Genomic DNA, 18817 nt, shown 5'->3' on the forward strand with positions numbered 1-18817 from the left:
CCGACGCTGCGTAGCAGCAAGTGACATGGCCTCGTCTAGCAGGCGCACGCGCTCCTCGTCAAGCCAAGCCCTGGCCTAGGTGGCGTCGACGTCGGTGGTGATGGGGATGCTGAGGTTCTGCAACGTCGTGCATAGCGCATCGGCCAGGATGGTGCGGGTCGCGGCGGCCTTGGCTGCGGTGCTAGCCGAAGAGGAGGTAGAGCCGGTGGTGAGCACCTCCACGCAAGTGCAGAGATCCACCACATCGCTAGAGATGGCGCAACCGACGGGGACATGGGAGTCGATGAAGTTGAGCACCTCGTTGGGGTACGCACTAGGGTGAGCGTGACGAAGACGCGCTGCGCGCCAAAGGGGATGGCGGACGAGCCTACAAGGCTGGCCGGCGCTATGCCGAGTGCGGGGACCAGGCCGTGCACAATGCGCTCGCCGGAGTCGATGAAGGGCCTCGTCTGGAACTTGACTCCGGCCGGTGCCGCGAGCAGCACCACGGTGGGAACCAATTGTCGTGATGATCTCGCGACAAATGCCATGGGATGGCAAAAAGTGGGGGGAGACACAAGAGCGTCGGCGGGTTTCAGAGGCGAGGTTGGCACGCGTTGGTGTTTGACACGAGACGTACCTAGGTTTGGGGCCCTCCGTGGGAGGTAACACCCCTAGTCCTGCTGAATGGATGATATGTGATTGGTTACAGAGTTGTTCCTGGAGCTGTTTGGGTGGAGGAAGAGGAAACTGGTCCTCTACTCTGGCTCGTATGTGTGAGTGGATTCTACTGATGATCGCCTGTTTGCTGCCCGTGTACATGGAGGGCTCCTGGGGGGTCTTATAGGCTGACCCACAGTGTTACAATGGTAAAGATACAAAGGTGCGGGTCCCTGGTGTCATCCTCAGGGAGCCGGCAGTGGGGGCCGCCGGCCTGCCGGGTTCGTGGATGCGGGTCTCGCCATGTTCACCGGGTGCGGGCTGTACCGGGGCCGCCGGGCGCGGGTATGGCCGGCTACTTGGTATTGTGGCACGCCCCGCCAGGCCTCAATGGACGGTCAGTGCCGCCCTGCTACAGGGTTGCGTCGCTGAGACAGCGCTCGCCCCGGACAGGGGCATGGGGTGCACTGTTGCCGTGCCCACCGGGGCCGGCGTAAAGGGAGACGCATTGTAGCCATGCCCGCTGGTCGTTGGTAGTTGTCTTCTTGTGACCAGCCGGCAAGCGCCAGTCGGCTGGGCCGGGTCGCGGTACCGGGCCTGCTCACGCTGGGGAGCCGGCGGGTTGGCGAGCCCGATTGAGGGGCCTAGCTTGCCCCGATGTTTTAAAAAGGGATTGAGGTTCGGCTGCCTGCTCGGGGCCATCCCCCGACACATGCAATCATGCAACTACATTTATTAGATTGGTTTATAAGACATTTTTGCAATCTAATTTAAACTGACAGGCGTCTTATACTTAGATACAGAGGGAGTAGTTTAGAGTTGAAATGTGTATTTCCTTTCCTATCTGAAATGCATGTAAATGAAAAGCAATGTCATACTTTGAGCTTGGCATATGGAGTGCTTTCTGGTTATGCTTTTTTAAGGATGACCGACGGGACTTCACAAGTCCTCCGGATCTCACCCCATTGACTTTGGATAGAGTTTCTCGATAGACAAAAACTTTGTCTTGATCCGTTTAATGCGCGTGAACGGCACCAAGCTCACATGCAATGGCTGTAATTAGTTGGGGTTTCGAGGTCAAACCAGCCGCTAGCGTGACTGTGAGTCGTTTGGAAAATGGGGCAATTTACACGGTGTGTAGTGTGTACGCTACCTTCACCAAGACAAAGCAACTCTATGCATCGTGTTGTAGTAGTAGGTCAAGCATGAGTGTAAGTCATTTAAAAATGCAACTTGCATGTTGCAAGTACACGACAACCGCAATCAATACCTTAATCAGTTAGGTTTATACGCATATGAACAGATCTTTATCTCAGAAGTGACGGAGATGGCACAGCCTGTAAGATCAGGTATTTACCCGCAAAAAAAACAAAGATGTTGTATATTAACGCCACTTGTGATATTTATAAATGATGATCGGTCCAAGGACCTGGCAAATCATCGATACTGCACCCCTTGAGGAAGAATTTGATCTAAGCCATTGGCTTTTTTCTTTTCTTTTGCCAATAATTTCTTCAGAAAATTTTTCCGTGTCAGTGTTAAAATCTTGAGCTCTTTCAACCTTCTATGATCAACATTACTCTTGGACGAGTGTTTCTGTAAATAATCTGAATCGTGAACACTTCAAACGTAGTTTATAGAGCTGAACTTCCTGAAATGCATTTGAATGAATAATTTTAAAATTGTCACAAGGATAATTCAGTAGAGGATGCACATAGGTATCGAGAGAGAAAAGAATTCTTTCAATTTTTTATCTTTCATATCTTTTGATTGAAAAGTCCAAATTAAATTACATTTTGAATATGTTTCAACGGACTGTCCACATTTCATTAAGTTTCAGCTTTTGAAACTTTACAAGTGATCGGCAAAAACGTACATTTTACAACCTGTGAGCAGCAATACAGTAAGTTTTAAGTTTTAACTTGTGTAACTTGGTACGAGCGGCTGACAATCTCGTAAGTTTCAGAACAAGCGGCTGACAAAATTGTAAGTTTCAGAAACTAAAACTTTACTTAATGTGCCCTGGTGCGGGATCCAACGACTTTGTCGATCGTGAGGCAATCAGACGGCTGGCGCGACTGGGCAAGTGCATGCCCTTGCAAATTTCCAATATCGAGAGGCATCGTTGCATTGAGACCAAAGCCTAATTTGTGTTGACAAAGAAAAGTGTGGATACAACTGCATTAGTTAGACTGGTTTAGGCAACTTGGGGCCGCAAGCATTAACCACGACAAAAAAATTATGACTGATCAAAGGACCTAGCAAATCCTCAATAGGAGCACTCTTTAGTAAAGAGTTCAGTGTGGCCATTGACTTTGAGCTTGCCACACCTATATGGAAAAGATCGCATATTCCATCTTTTTTATTTATTTTTAGTTTTTTTGGCAAGCATGGCAACAACCCTCAAAAGAGGGCTCCACATATTTTATAGCAACCTAGGCAATGTACAGAGATCAAGTTTCCTCCAGGAAAGGAGATGGCTTCAAAAGCCATTTTGGAGATACATCTGGAGCATTTCGGTGTGACAATGAATAAATTATTTTCAAAAGACATTTGCAAAAAGCATTTTTAGTGGGCATGACTCATGAGCATATGCTCCCAAAAGCCGAACTGGATTTCTGGCAACTAGAGGCAATTCTATTAGAGAAAGCTTCTTTGCAAGATTATGAGCTATAAGATTCTTGATCCTTGGGATCCTCAATCCCGTAAGAACTAATATACAATAGGTGTCAGCGCTAGTTGGAGTACATTGGCTGTCCAAAAAATGAAAGATGCCATGCATTACCGGCATAGTAGTATTTGCTTATGATTTGTTCACAAGGATAACCGGCGGAACGTAGCATGTCATGTACTTCACCTCATTGACATTTGGCCAGAGTTTCTTGTGAGAGAGAAGCGTGCACGCGGCCAGGCTCATATGGGGTCAATTAGTTGGGGTTTCAGGGTCCGGGTGACTACGAGTCGTTTGTAAAAGATCTTGATAACGTCCAAACGTCATGTACGAGCACATGGCAACTCCGAACATTTTCGACGGCAAGTTTAGTTATGTGAGGATGGCAACTTTAGTTGGTTAGGATAGTATTTTTTCTGCTTCAATTTATTTTTGACAGAACCTGGTTGGGACCTCAGGTCTCAGATGTTAGGTTTGGCTGCGAGGTCTGTTTGGTATTAGGCTCAGACCATCAGCGCCCCTTCATTAGTTAGATAGGAGTAGCGACAGAGGTTGCGAAGATGGTGGCTTTGGTCTTACTGTTGTACGACTTTATAAGGTCTTGTGTTATAATCAATAAAGTGGCCGTATGCATCGTCCAGATGCAGAGGCCGAGGGTATTCCTCCTTTTCGAAAAAAAATGTGTCACCCTGAAAAAAATATTTGGGATGGGGGAGAAAATAGTACTACTAACTAATGCGGATGGCAGCGATTAGTTGAATTAATTGGAGGAACTATCAAAAAGAAATGGAGTGCTCATCGCTGCTTATAAAAACGATGACTTGCAGGAAAGCTAGATACACCCAGGCCCAGCATGAGCATGCAACTAATGTCGACGGCACTGACACTACTGCTGCTCCTTGCGGCAGCGGCAGCTACCACCGCGACCACTGGTGGGTGTCCGCCGAGCTGCGGCGGCGTGGACATCCCCTACCCCTTCGGCATCGGCCCAGGATGCTTCCGCAAGGGCTTCGAGATCGAGTGCACCAAGGACGGCCCTGTCCTCGCCGGCACGCCTCTCCGGGTGGTGCGCCTCTCCGTGGATCCAGACGAGTCCGAGGTGCTGCTCCCCATCGGGTATCACTGCTACAACTCGTCCAGCCCCAGCTCAACCGAGGACTTCAGCTACGCTGAGACGGAGATGAACAAGGACGGCGTGTACCGCATCTCCAACACGCACAACATGCTCGTCGTCGTCGGCTGCAACACCATGGCCTACACCGGCAGCGGGAAGACCGAGGGCGGCACCGACAGCTACGCCTACTACACCGGGTGCTTGTCCTTCTGCAACAACTCCGCGAGCGCGCAGGACGGCCTCTGCGCCGGCGTCGGCTGCTGCCACGTCGACATCCCGCCGGGGCTCACCCACAACTACTACAAGTTCCGGCCCTACGACCACTCCACCATGATGGACTACAGCCCCTGCGAGTACGCCTTCCTCGTCGACAGGACCAACTACACCTTCCTCCGCTCCCACCTCAAGATGGACACCAAACGGACCTCGCCGGTGTGGCTGGACTGGGCCATCCGCGGCAACAGCTCCAACCCCGGCGACACACCGTCGTGCAAGCAAGCGGCCAAGACGGGTCAGTACGCCTGCGTGAGCGCTGACAGCCGTTGCGTCGATTCCACCAATGGGCCTGGCTACAACTGCAAGTGCTCTGATGGCTACGAGGGAAACGCCTACTTTGCCGGCGGATGCACGGGTAAGACCCACCATTCTTAATTTTGTGTTTTCGTTCAGGTCCCGATCGATCTACTGAGATCTTATCAAAGTCCCAATCAATTTGGGAAATGCAAATCAATTCTCTTTGGAAAATGCACTTTTTACGAATCTATGGAGAATAAAAAACTCTCAAACTACTAAGACCTAGCAAAACCATTTTCTTTATTCATCTACAGTACATCCTAATTAACGATTGTTTCTATCATTGCGCGACACAGATATTGATGAATGTGCAGATCCAGCCAAGTATGGTTGCTACGGTGTCTGCACGGATATCCAAGGAGATTACAAATGCGAATGCCCTCCAGGTTATCGGAGTCGTGATCCAAGAACCGAACGATGCACTCAAAAGTTCCCACTTGCAGCACAGATTTCCGTAGGTATATATCATACTCCTACTACACGAGTTACTAATTTTCAATGTACTTAACAGGTGTTGTTGATTGATTAATTATATATTCATAATAATATTTTGGACTATATGTACCACATTCTAGGTAGTACGTAACTTTTTTATCATATTACTCCCTCCTTTCGGAAATACTTGTCCTATAAATGAATACAATGAATGTATCTATAACTAAAATAAGTCTGGATACAACCATTTCTTGGACAAGTATTTCCGGACGGAGGAAGTACTTTATACGTACAAATATGAAGTTATTTTCAAAATATACTAATAACTATGGACTCACAAACAATTTTTTCATATATCTCACTTTGAAAAATCTTAGATATAGTATATGAACATACTTAGAATGAAAAATTATTATATATACTACTTCCTCCGTTTCTAAATATTTGTCTTTCTAGAGATTTCACAAGTGATTACATACGGAGCAAAATGAGTGAATCTACACTCTAAAATATGTCTATATGCATCCGTATGTGATAGTCCATTTGGAATCTCTAAAAAGATAAATATTTGGGAACGGATGGAGTACATGGTAGTATAAGAGACATGAGAGTAACTACCACTTGGTACATATTAGGATCCCTAATTGAATGGTTCAGTTTGTATGTATCTTGCTATCCACTTTTTTAACATATTTGCCCGCACTTCAAATCAAGAGTAAAAACAAAATTTAATTTTGTTCATTACAACAGTTAAATTGGATGACAGACAAATTAATGTCGAGAAACTTTGATTATTACAATAGTTCTAAATTTGTTTCTTTGCCCATGTAGGTGCAATAGGTGGCATTCTTGTCTTGGCATTTCTGGCATTCTTTTTTGTTCTTCGCAAAGAGAAGCAGAAGGCCAAAGACTTTTACCAAAAGAATGGTGGTCTTACATTAGAGAAAGCTAGAACTATTAAGATTTACACAAGGGGGAATCTCAAACCAGTTTTAAAGAGTAGCAATGTAATTGGTAAAGGTGGCTTTGGTGAAGTTTACAAGGGTGTTGTTGATGGAGTTATCGTTGCAGTAAAGAAACCAAATGGTCGTAGTGTCCTAGAGAAGGAGCAATTTCCAAATGAAGTCACCATCCTGTCTTAAGTCAGCCACAAGAACATCGTAAGGCTTATAGGTTGTTGCCTCGAAGTGGATAACCCCATGCTAGTCTATGAATTCATCTCCAAAGGAAGCTTGGAGGACAATCTTCATAGAGCTGACAACAAGGAGCTTCTTGACTTGGATGTACGTCTAAGTATTCTTGAAGACTCAGCACATGGTCTAGCTTATATGCACTCACAAACCCATAACACAATCCTGCATGGTGATGTCAAACCAGCAAACATACTCTTGAATGAGAACTTTTCCCCAAAGATCGCGGATTTTGGCATATCAAGGTTGATTGCACAAGGCAAGGACCACACTAGAAACATCATAGGTGACATGTCTTATATGGATCCCGTGTACCTACAAACAGGTCGATTGACCGACAAAAGTGATGTCTACAGTTTTGGGGTCGTCATCTTAGAGCTCATTAGCAGGAAGAGGGCCACTCATTCTGACAATAATAGCCTAGTGAGGAGCTTCCTAGAGTGTCACCAAAATGGGGAGACAATGACTGAGCTCTTTGATAAGGAAATTGCAACGACCAGAGATTTGGAACTTCTCAACAAGTTGGTAGAGATTGCTGTTCAGTGTCTTAACCTTGAAGCAGATCAAAGACCGTCAATGACAGATGTTGCAGGTCGCCTTGTCACGCTGCATAGGTCCCGTAATCCTTAGGTTTGTTTCCAGATGGGAGTTTCAACAGCATGTATGTTAAGTCGAATAAGATAGGTAACTATCAGTGTCAACCATTGTTGTATTTGTTGTTCCAAGAAATTTGTACTACTGTAGTGAGTAACTTTGTATTTCATATGACCAAATGCATGGATTGATTTCCCGACTACTCCCTCCGTCCGGAAATACTTGTCCTAGGAATGGATAAAATGGATGCATCTTATAACTAAAATAAGTCTAGATACAACCATTTGTAGGACAAGTATTTCCGGACGGAGGGAGTACATTGTATTGTAATAGGGTTGTGATTTAATACATGGGTTAGGTACATCACTAGTACAGTATGCAGTGTTTTTTTTTCTCGGCAGAGACACCTGCCTTAGATTGCTTCTAAGATTCAAGTCAAAACGGAAAAGTTGAGTAAAGATCTAGTGGACCGTCTACCCACACAGTCAGTTGTTGAAACGCAACCTCGCCTAGCTAATGCATCAGCCATCGAATTTGCCAAGGGAAGTACCACCATCGGAAGACCAAAAGACATTGTTTCCACTGGTAGAAAAAGAGGCTTCCGTCCAGCCCCATTAGTCGCGAAACTGTAGGAACCGCGACTAATGAAGTCTTTAGTCGCGGTTCGGCAGACGAACCGCGACCAAAGGCCTGGGCCCAGGGCGCTCGGTGGCCAGCTGGTGCACGTGAGGGGCTTTAGTCGCGGTTGGCCAGGCCAACCGCGACTAAAGGTGCGCAAAGGCCTTTAGTCGCGGTTGGCCAGGCCAACCGCGACTAAAGCTCCTCCCCTATATATACCAGTTCAGCACGCTCACTTAGCCATTTGGTGCCACTTCTCTTCACAAGCTTCACAAGGGGGTGTAGCTAGGTTTGCTTTTGGTTCCTCTTATGCACACAAGGTGTTTGATGAAATGCCCTAAGAGGGTGAAACAAACATGATATGAAGTGTTGGAGCCACACTTGAGGTTCCTCATTTATTTTTTCCTCCTCGATCGCGGTTAGCAACTTGAACCTTTCATGCATGTGTGTCATTGATAAAATATGCATGTGTGCAGTTCATTGTTTAATTTATATTATTTGTAGCTAGTTAGTTTAACAAATGCATGATGGTTAATTATATATTTTATATTATAATAATGCAGATGAATCGGCAATGGATGTACGGTAACCGACTCTCCGGCGAGTTCACTACGGGTTTGAAAGATTTCCTCGTAGTGGCTAATGCGAACAAGGAGGGGGGTTTTGTTATCTGTCCATGTGTTATCTGTAAGAATCAGAAGGGTTACTCTTCCTCAAGAGATGTTCACATGCATCTGCTTCGGCACGGTTTCATGCCAAGCTATAATTGTTGGACCAAGCATGGAGAAAGAGGGGTTATAATGGAAGAAGATGAAGAAGGGGATGATTTCATCGATGAAAGCTATCTTGCTCATTTCGGTGATACTTTCATGGAGGATGCTGAAGGTGAAGGGGAAGGTGAAGAAGAGGCACGTGATGATCCCGTTGATGATCTTGGTCGGACCATTGCTGATGCACGGAGACGCTGCGAAACTGAAAAGGAGAGGGAGAATTTGGATCGCATGTTAGAGGATCACAGAAAGGCGTTGTACCCCGGATGCGATGATGGTCTGAAAAAGCTGGGCTGCACACTAGATTTGCTGAAATGGAAGGCAGAGGCAGGTGTAGCTGACTCGGCATTTGAAAACTTGCTGAAAATGTTGAAGAATATGTTTCCAAAGGATAACGAGTTGCCCGCCAGTACGTACGAAGCAAAGAAGGTTGTCTGCCCTCTAGGTTTAGAGGTTCTGAAGATACATGCATGCATCAACGACTGCATCCTCTACCGCGGTGAATACGAGAATTTGAATGAATGCCCGGTATGCACTGCATTGCGTTATAAGATCAGAGGCGATGACCCTGGTGACGATGTTGAGGGCCAGAAACCCAGGAAGAGGGTTCCCGCCAAGGTGATGTGGTATGCTCCTATAATACCACGGTTGAAACGTCTGTTCAGGAACAAAGAGCATGCCAAGTTGTTGCGATGGCACAAAGAGGACCGTAAGTCGGACGGGGAGTTGAGACACACCGCAGATGGAACGCAATGGAGAAAGATCGACAGATGGTTCAAAGATTTTGCAGCATGGGAAACGGAAAGATAAGAAAACGATCAGTACATCATGCGATGATCCAAAGCGCCACATTGTTCTTTCAGGGAAAAGAAACATCGTGGGAGTGGAGGACAAGACAGACATGTCAGAAGATTATAATATGTTTGGTGAAATTCCGCCCTTCAAAGTGAACATTGACCCAAGCATTAAGTTAAATGATGAGGATGCTCCATGGATACGGCACAATCGTAAGCAAGCAGGGACACAAGGGAAGAATTGATGTGTAATAATTTATTGTACCAAACTTTGTATTTGGTCGATGAACTGAATGATGTATCAAACCTTTTGTCAAACCTTCAAGGGGTTTTAAAATGAATTAGTTTTATTTTTCTGATTTTTTTGATATATAATTGTATTTTTAAGATTTTAAAATGAATTAGTTTTATTTTTCTGATTTTAAAAGGAAAAAGGAAGAAGAAGAAAGAAGGAAAAAGGAAGAAAAAAACAGAAGAAAAAAACAGAAGAAAAAAGGAAAAACAGAAGAAAAAAACAAACAGAAGAAAAACATAAGAAAAAAACAGAAGAAAAACAAACCCCCCGCCCTGCACATGGGCCATCCCGACCCCACATATGTTCGTCTCCATCCGCATCCCTGGCCAAACCCTAGCCACTCTACTCCAAGCTCTGTTCGGACAATTTGTTTATACGGAGAGGGGCGGCGAGGGGGGCGGCGATGCGCGCGGTGTTTTTTTAGGGATCGAGAGGGGACGGCGAGGGTTATAAATGTGTTGTCCTCGCCTCCCCTCTCCGTGACGCCGTCGTCTGCCGCCCCGTCTCGCGCTCTACCGCGACACCCTCTCCCACCCCTTCCTCGCCCCCTCCTTTCGCCACCGCCCTTTCGCCACCGCCACCGCCACCGCCCCCCTTCTTCACTTAATTAATTTGTTTTTACTACATGTTTTCAGGACTGACATAATGGCGGACGATAGAGCTGACCCGATTATGGACAACTATGATCCGGACGGTGAAGCACATATGTTCGGCATCATAAACGGCGATATTCTATATGTGCCGACCGGAGAAGAAGAAGATGATATCTCTTCTTATCTGAACCTTGACGGTGAAGATGAAGGGCGCCGTCAGCAAGATGATGCCGAACAAACGTCGATAAACGACGATCTTCAAATGGAAGTAGCAACCACCTCCGGCGCCGAGGTATATATATACATTGAGCCTCTGGTGATACAAACTAACTGATTTGAATAAATATGTGTGTACTAACGCGCGCGACTCTTTCTTATTTTAGCCCTCGGCCGGATTGTCGAAACAATCGAGTACGTCGTCAAAGCGTGGCGCAACCAAGACGATGAAACAAGGAGAAACATGCACCATCGAGGTTGTCGACAGTGCAACCGGCAGGCCGCTGGAGCCCCGCAAGAACGCCACCAAGTTTGTCAGCCAATGCGGAGCCATTGTTAGAGACAACGTCTCGATCACCGTCCAGGAGTGGAATGAGCCAAAGAAGGCACGAATTGATGGTTTCACTTTTGTCGATAAGAGAACAAAAAAAGATTGCTTCAAGAAGCTTATGGAACATTTCGTTCTACCTCCGGAATACAACAAATTCGATGAGGAGGGTAACAAGATTGAGGAAAACAAGGAGAGGAGGAGGCTAGTCAAACAGTTCGCTCTTCATAAGATGGCCGACGCATTCCGGAAATTCAAGCAAAATCTAGCCCATGACTTTGTCAAGCAGAACAAGACTCCGGATTTCAAAGGACAATATGAGAAACTGAAACATGATTGGCCAGAATTTGTGAAGCAAAAGAAATCGGAGCAGTTCATTCAAATATCAAAAAAAATAAGGAAAATGCGGCTAAGAAGGAGTACAATCATGTTATGGGGCCAGGAGGGTATCGCCTTTGGGAGCCTAGGTGGGAGAAGATGGAGAACGAGCAGAGGGCGCGAGGAATCCGTCCAGGTACGGAGGGATGGGACCCAAGGGCCAAAAGCTGGTGGTACGGGCATGGGGGAACGCTGAACCCGGAGACAGGGGAGTGTGTTTACCGGGGCAAATTAATTAAACCCACCCAAGCCCTTATTAACGCAATGAGGGATGCTCAACAGGGGAAGATCAAGTTCAACAGAGAGAACGACGCGCTGACAAAAGCCCTCGGGAATCCTGAACACGGAGGACGTGTACGAGGCATGGGGCACATTCCGTGGAAAATAGGGTTCCCCCAGAACGATGACCCGTACGGTTACAGAAGTCGTAAGAGAAAGATGGATCGGGAAGCAGATGTTGTGGCGCGGTTGGCATCGGAAATTGATGTGATGAAGAAAACCATGAGTGTACTAGTAGCCGAAAGAGATGCAGCTCGGGTGCAGCATGAAGATCATCCAGCGGATCTCGGAAGCCAGCAGCGGAGAAGCAGCGTGGCTTCCACGGAGGCCCCACCGGCTGGTGCAGATGCACCGACGATCGAAATTACTGCACCGGAGCCTCTGGTGGTCCAAATTACTGCACCGGAGCCTCTGGTGGTCGAAATTACTTCACCGGAGCCTCCTCGCTACCCCGTGGACGATATAAAGGAGATGAAAGAATGTCATCTGTATTATCCTATCGGGAACATGTCCATGAAGGTAGCCATCGGCAGTGCTTTACCATGTTTACCTGGAGCACTCCACCACAACAACCCCATTCAAGATGGCTATGCTCGTGTCACGGTGGAGGACATAGTCCAAGGGTTTGAGGACCTGGAGATTGACATTGCTACACCTGAAGGGGAGAAAAGACTTGGAGATGTCAAGCGCCATTTCATTCTATAGCAAAAGAAGTTTATCAAGTTTCCAGGCGAGGCGCCAAGGACAACAAGTCCACCCCCCTACGGTGATGGTGGTGGCGGTGGCGGTGGTGGTGGTGGTGGTGGTGGTGGTGGTGGTGGCGGTTCACCTACACCTCCGTCACGTCAGCCGACGCCGCCCCCCAGTCCACAACGTCCGGCGGGTGATCAGCCGCCGCCCCCCAGTCCTCGTCCGGCGGGTGATCAGACGCCGCCCCCCAATCCACCTCCGGCAAAGAAGCAGAAGCAGTCCTGGATTATTAACCCGGACCCTTATGTACCTAAGACCACAAAGGTACCGGAGCCATCACTGAAGCCTCTCCCCACAAGGCCTTGGGAACGTAGTGCCGAGGAAGTCGACGCGGCCGCGGCTGCTGATTTGGAGAAATGGAAGGCGGACTGCAAGAAGAAAAGAGAGCCCGAGCCCAAGCCAGTATTTTCTGATGAGCAAAAGAAGTGGGCTAAGTCATTTTTGAGCACACCGTCCCAAGCCGCGAAGAATCTGCCTAACGACTATGCACGTGAACTTCGCAGGCAGGCACTCATGTTCAAGGAGAACAAAGAGCGAGAGAAGGCCGAAAGTAAAAAAAGCGGGAAACAAGTTGCCCAGCTCGGGGAACAAAGTAAACAATCGATTGCCCCGCTTATAGTGAAAGCCTTCTATCCGGATGCCCCCGAGATCATACAAGCTGCGGCAGCACAGGGATTGACTGTAACGAGTGCCAGAGAACAAGCGGCCAACTTAGGTATTACTCTTCGTGAACTGTTAGGCCTTGATGAGGCGCCAGTGAAGGAGGTAGTAATTACATATGTCAAGAATGGGCCTCTCGTCGAGCCTGCGCAGGAAAAGGATCTACCTCCACAAATGAAAGGTCTGCTGAAATGGTACAAGGGTTACATAAAAAATAAAAACGCCAAAGAATATATTTATGCGGAAGTTAGACATGAGCATCACTTCAAACATTACTATGTACAAATTGAACTGAGTGAATTGTTCCAGCTTTTCAATCTGCGCGAGCTCGATAAATCTATCATCAGTTGCTACGTTCTGTAAGTGATTTATTAATTTCTACCCCATCTCGTTCATATTGCCTGCACTATATATATGTCCTAACTATATTGTTGTGTCCGCTATTATACATGCAGAATGAAGATTAAGGAATGCAGAGTAAGAAACATCCATGATGTTGGGTTCATTGACCCACACATCGTTAATGGACATGTGTTGGAGCGTTACCCCGCCGACGTGGAGGCAGACCTGTGGCAGTTTCTTACAAAGCAGGAACTCAAAAGTGATATTCTATTTCCTTACCATTTTGAGTGAGTGTTTCTGTCTTGAGCACATTCTCTTTTGTTTACTCCATGCATGGTATGTGGCCGGCTAATCGATGAGTTATGCATGACGTACTGTGCATGTATCGTGTCCGCAGGTTCCACTGGATTCTGCTAGTAATTAAAGTTAACACCTCAGAATGTCTCGTCCACGACTCTGTGAATATGGATCCAAAGCTTTGGGGCGGCATGAGAAGAATGCTGCAGAAGTAATTATTTTCATTCATTTGCGCTCTATATCGATCGGCCTATTTCGTTCATTTCCTAATATCAAGTAACTAATTAATAACTCTTTTGTTCATTTAATTTTCTTTGCCTCGTAGGGTTTGGAGACGGTTCGTAGATACAAAGGTCGGTGAATTCAAAAAAGAGCTAGAATTCAAAATGTTAAAGGCTAAGAATGCTGGGGATATTCAGCCACCGGAGACCAATCTATGTGGATACTATGTCTGTGAGATGATCCGGAGATACACCTCTGAGCGGGTTCCGAGTGATACCAATGCTCAGAGGAATAACCTCCGGTGGATGCTTAGTCCAGAAGCTCGCTTTCGACCACTTCAAGAGGAACTAGCTGGATGGTTCAGCAGGGAAGTCCTCCATCCTAAAGGAGAACACTATTACGAGGACGTAGAACTTTATATGCATTAAATCATGTATGGAAACTTGTTCAAAATTGTATATGGTCATCCGATGATATTGAATATATATTGTATATTCCTCTTGAATTCTTTTTGGTTCTAATTTCAAATTTATTTGAAATTGTACATTCATATGCATGTATGTAGTACCGTAGAATATATGAAACTCCTTCAAAATTAAAATAAAGCACAAAAGAAATAAAACAATACAAATTAAACAGAAAACAGGTTTAAGGGGGGGGGCTAAAACCCTAAACCTGCGGCGGCCTTTAGTCGCGGTTGGCCAGAAGAACCGCGACTAAAGGTCCTCCGCCCCGACGGCCACCTGGCGCCCACGTGGACGGGCCTTTAGTCGCGGTTCTTAAGCAACCGCGACTAAAGGGGGGGGCCTTTAGTCGCGCCCGTTCTGTCGCGGTTGCGCAACCGCGACTAATGGCAGTTGCGAACCGCGACCAAAGGCCTTTTTTCCACCAGTGTTCCTGGTTGGATTTTGCTAACTGCATACCATATACGCCTAGGATGACTTTAGTTTTGTTTGGTATTCTAGGGCACCATACTAGTAGGTTTTTCTATGTGTAGTTGTTGTTAAGGTCCTGCTCGACCCCTTGAGGTGGAGCGTGAGTTTCACTCTGAAATCCTAAGGCCTCGCCCATGTGCCGGTAGTTCCGTTCAATTTTCATCGGCTAATTTGACGTCACCCATTTTTTCTGTGTGCACTAAGGGTGTGTTGTACTCCCTCCGTCCCATGATATAAGAGCAAACTTGAATTGTGTTGTAAGCTCTGTATTGCTTGGTTTCTTGCAAGAACGAGTGGGGCGACCTATATAGAGGTATTTTGAATAACGCCTTGGTTTCTTGGTTTCTTGGGTGATGGGGTATGGAAGGCAACAATGCATCATCCGTGAGGCTAGTACTAAAGTCCAGGCAAATTATTTTCCAGAATCAATTAATATGAGATATCAAGATATTTGAATGGACTTGTTGTACCTTGGACGGACCAGTACTTAATACTCACGAATTAACGAACATCATAAATAACCATATCTCCATCCAAGCATGTTTAGCTTTGCAAGAAATTCCTGCATCCTGTTTCTTCGATGAGTTCTACAACCTTTATGTTTTTTAGAAACTTTACAACCTTTATGCGCATACTGAAAGAATTAATCGGACCTTCATCGTTTTATTGCCCAAAAAGGACTCTGCGGCAACACCTGACACTTACCGGCCCATTTCATCGGGTTGTATGCGTGCACTGCATGTCGGTGGGGTATATTCATCTGGTTGCATGCATGCACTGCATGCAGTGGGGTATATTCATTGGGTTGCATGCGTGCACTGCATTCAGCGGGATATATTCATCGGGTTGCATACGTGCATTGCATGCGCTGTGCAGACTATAGTATTTCTATCAATGATCATAATTACTATGCCCTTGAAGTCACAAAGGAAAGGCTGTTTGCAGTAAGAGAGAAGGCTCAAACAAAGCAATGGCAGTTCAATATGGCCCGCCAGCAAGTAAGCACAAAGCAAAACAAGTTTGCAAGACAGACAATGATTTTGGCAAAGATATGCAATGGCTTCTTTGATATATTACCACTTTGTATGTATCCCCAACGCCCAGACAGCGACGATCCCATTATCACATATAAGGGCGCGCACCCTCCCGTCGGACGTATCCAAGAACTTGCAAAATCACTTTATCATTTTATCACAGGCACCAATCCTGTAGGAGGATATACTAGGATGATCTAATCCATTAACAACTACTTCTAGCTTATCTATGTAGTGTATTTGTGTTTTTATATACAGTTCCCTGTCTGCAGCGAACTGTATGTAGTTTGAATAATTTGTTTGCCTCAAGAGTGTGCCGCTTTTAATTTGTACCTTTGTATCCCTACATTTGCAACATTTCAATAGCTTCGTATGTTCGATTGCTTCAATGTCTCTATATATTATTCTAAGATTAAATCAGCATGCACTGATCCACTCTTGAATCAGTAGATTGAACATATCTGCGAGTGATCATCGAGCGCGGCGTGCCGCCGCGCGGGTTAGGCTAGTACAAGCAAGAGGGGCACAGGTAAAAGTTATCTTGGTTTGAACTCCAAAATAAGATTTTAGTATCTGTTCTCCAAAGCCCTCACAAAGATATACAGCACCAATCATACATCTAGTATGGGTTAACTTAAGAGCATCTCTAGCAGACTCCTTATATCGCGCCGAACTGCAAAATAACTGCCGGTTAACAGTTTTGCGAGAAAAAAATGGCTCGAACAAATACAATATCGGACCGCGGCCTTTAAAAAAATTACGGGGCGCGGCAAATTCTTCCCCTCAACCTTTAGAAACACGGGGCGGGAGGCCGACTCGAGGGTGACCTCTGTCGCTAGCAAGATTTGGCGGGAGGGACATTTCCGCGCGGCAGTTCCCTCTCTCCCTTCTGCCGCTCTTCCTTCCACTACCACGAAGGGCAGGACAAAAAATGTTATGCAAGTTCTTACCACATGCACGTATTGAATTGGAGCTATATATGAAATACATGCCTATATATGATGATTGAATTGGAGCTATTGTGTATTACTCTAGGTTGTGACCGTTACATAATGAATTTCATACAAATATCCATCACTACTCCATGTCTACGCTTTTATAATGTTGTCTTTGCTCAGGTTACTATTAGTGTTGCTGCTACACTTGCTACCAAATTGCTACTTTTACTGTTACTACTGCTACTACTATTTCCACTTCTATAATATCATGCTACTAATAAATTGCTGCAAGAAAGTGACTTCTTCTTTTTGAACACCACCTCTAATATTAATTATTCAAAAGAGATGTTACAATCGTTCATTACAGAATTCACCACACGGGGCGGTACATCATTAATAAGAATACCATCCGATCTATTATCAAAAAGCAAAATGTTGCAATTGATGAGCTACCCCATTGGCCAAGCGACTAATCTTGTTGATTTGTAAACTATTAATCAGCTTAGCGATACTCCTTGCTTCCTTCTTCAAATCGAGCAAAGATGACATGTCAACAAGATCATTTGCAAGAAAGTGACTTCTCAGGTGTGATTGAATTGACAACTCAACTGCTAAGAATTATAAATATATTTTGACTCCCCTTGTGTCGAATCAATAAATTTAGGTGAAATACTACCCTCAAAGACTACGGTCATCCCCTATACTTGTGGATTGTCACAGACTTCCTCTATGTGAAAGCAAAAATAAATCTCAACAAGAAAGAAGATATTATTATCAGAGAAAATTCCATCTTCCTTATTCAGTTCAATATTGCATAGATAAGATGTTTGTCAGAGACACCCACAAGAGATAATACACCTTACATTTTTCAACGGGCATAAGTATAATAATACAGCTTACATTATTCAGCAAACATAACTGTAATAAGTATTATTTTTTATCCGTTATCCGAACCAATTGGGTGCCAACTTAGCTCAGTTCTTGACAGATACATTTATAGTAGCAGCAATCCGGGCCCGCCTTGTCCTTGCAAACACAACCAATTTATTGGCGTCCGGAAGAGCCGCCTTGGCAGCGTCCAGCGTAGTGAAGCGCTCCACCCAAGCAAGCAGAAGTGGGGTATTCGCGGTGCCAAAGAGCTTGGTACCACATAGTTCTTTAGTTCCTTGCAGAAACGCCAACAGGCCGCCTAGTGCTATATCCACGTATCCAACGTTATCACCTCCAAAGAAGGGCTTCCCGTTGGAGCATTCCTTGAGAGCCCCCTCTAGCACATTCACCCCCACTAATATTTGCTTTATCGCTTCAGTCTTATCCTCCTCAGTGTTGGCTGTGAACGCCACTTTCCACGGGATGACTAGCTGCATGCACACGCACAAATAGCATCATTGATCAACTCACCACGCATCATATGTAAAATCGATAACACAAATCAGACACTTAAGCACCTTGTGGTCAATGTAGTCTACCCAAAACCGAGCAACGGCACGCTCGTAGGGGTCAGTGGGTAGGAGGGAGGGGCCGGTGCTGCCATAGGCCTCGTCGATGTACTCAATTATGACGACCGACTCACAGATTGGCTTGCCGTTGTGGATGAGCACGGGCACCTTCTTGTGCACTGGGTTGAACGCGAGGAGGAGGTCACTCTTGCTGTTGAGGTCCTGCTCGATGTTCTCGTAGCTCAAGCCCTTGAGGTGGAGCGCGAGTTTCACCCTAGAAGCCCAGGGGCTCGCCCACGTACTCAACAGCTTCAGCTCACCTTCGCCAGCCATTTCTCCTCCGCAACGCGCTATGGGTGTGTGCTGCAGATTTGAACTTTGATTGTACTGATGTTTACTGTGTTTTGCTTGGTTCCTTGCTATAGCGAGAGGAGTGACTTATGTAGAGCTTGTGTGATGGAGTATGGAAGGCAAGAATGCGTCATCCATGAGGCCAGTGCTAACGTCGAGGCTAATGATCCTCCACAATCACTTAGTTTACGATATCCAGACATTGAGTGGACTTTTTGTACAATGTTTACCAAAAAATAGTGGGTCGTTGCTTGCGGATTACCAGTTAACTTTCATGTCAAGCTTCTCAAGACATTAGTCATGCCTTGGAGAGGAAGGCTAGGAAGTAAACAGATTATCAGAGTCGTCCCTGACATCCCCAG

At 45.9% G+C, this 18817-nt stretch overlaps 1 protein-coding gene and 1 pseudogene across 1 annotated transcript; one reads left to right on the plus strand and one right to left on the minus strand.

The window, feature by feature from the left end:
• The first annotated feature begins 4169 nt into the window (after positions 1-4169).
• Positions 4170-7378, plus strand: LOC123067134 (wall-associated receptor kinase 2-like; annotated as a pseudogene).
• Positions 7379-17433: 10055 nt separating this feature from the next.
• LOC123185485 (probable glutathione S-transferase GSTU6) lies at positions 17434-18497 on the minus strand. The gene is made up of 2 exons (XM_044597363.1): positions 18114-18497; positions 17434-18026 (listed from the first exon to the last, which is right to left on the minus strand). Exons 1-2 carry the CDS (start codon positions 18435-18437, stop codon positions 17640-17642), a joined length of 711 nt encoding a protein of 236 aa, XP_044453298.1. The 5' UTR covers positions 18438-18497; the 3' UTR covers positions 17434-17639.
• Positions 18498-18817: the final 320 nt, after the last annotated feature.

This window comes from Triticum aestivum, chromosome 1A, assembly GCF_018294505.1.
Source record: "Triticum aestivum cultivar Chinese Spring chromosome 1A, IWGSC CS RefSeq v2.1, whole genome shotgun sequence".
In the NCBI taxonomy this organism is placed as follows: domain Eukaryota; kingdom Viridiplantae; phylum Streptophyta; class Magnoliopsida; order Poales; family Poaceae; genus Triticum; species Triticum aestivum.

Bases quoted from the DNA above. Each gene is read 5' to 3' on its own strand.
- LOC123185485 (XM_044597363.1), bottom strand. From the start codon at position 18,437: ATGGCTGGCGAAGGTGAGCTGAAGCTGTTGAGTACGTGGGCGAGCCCC. The intron at 18,027-18,113 runs GTGCTTAAGTGT...GTGTGCATGCAG, and splicing joins TAGACTACATTGACCACAAG to CTAGTCATCCCGTGGAAAGT.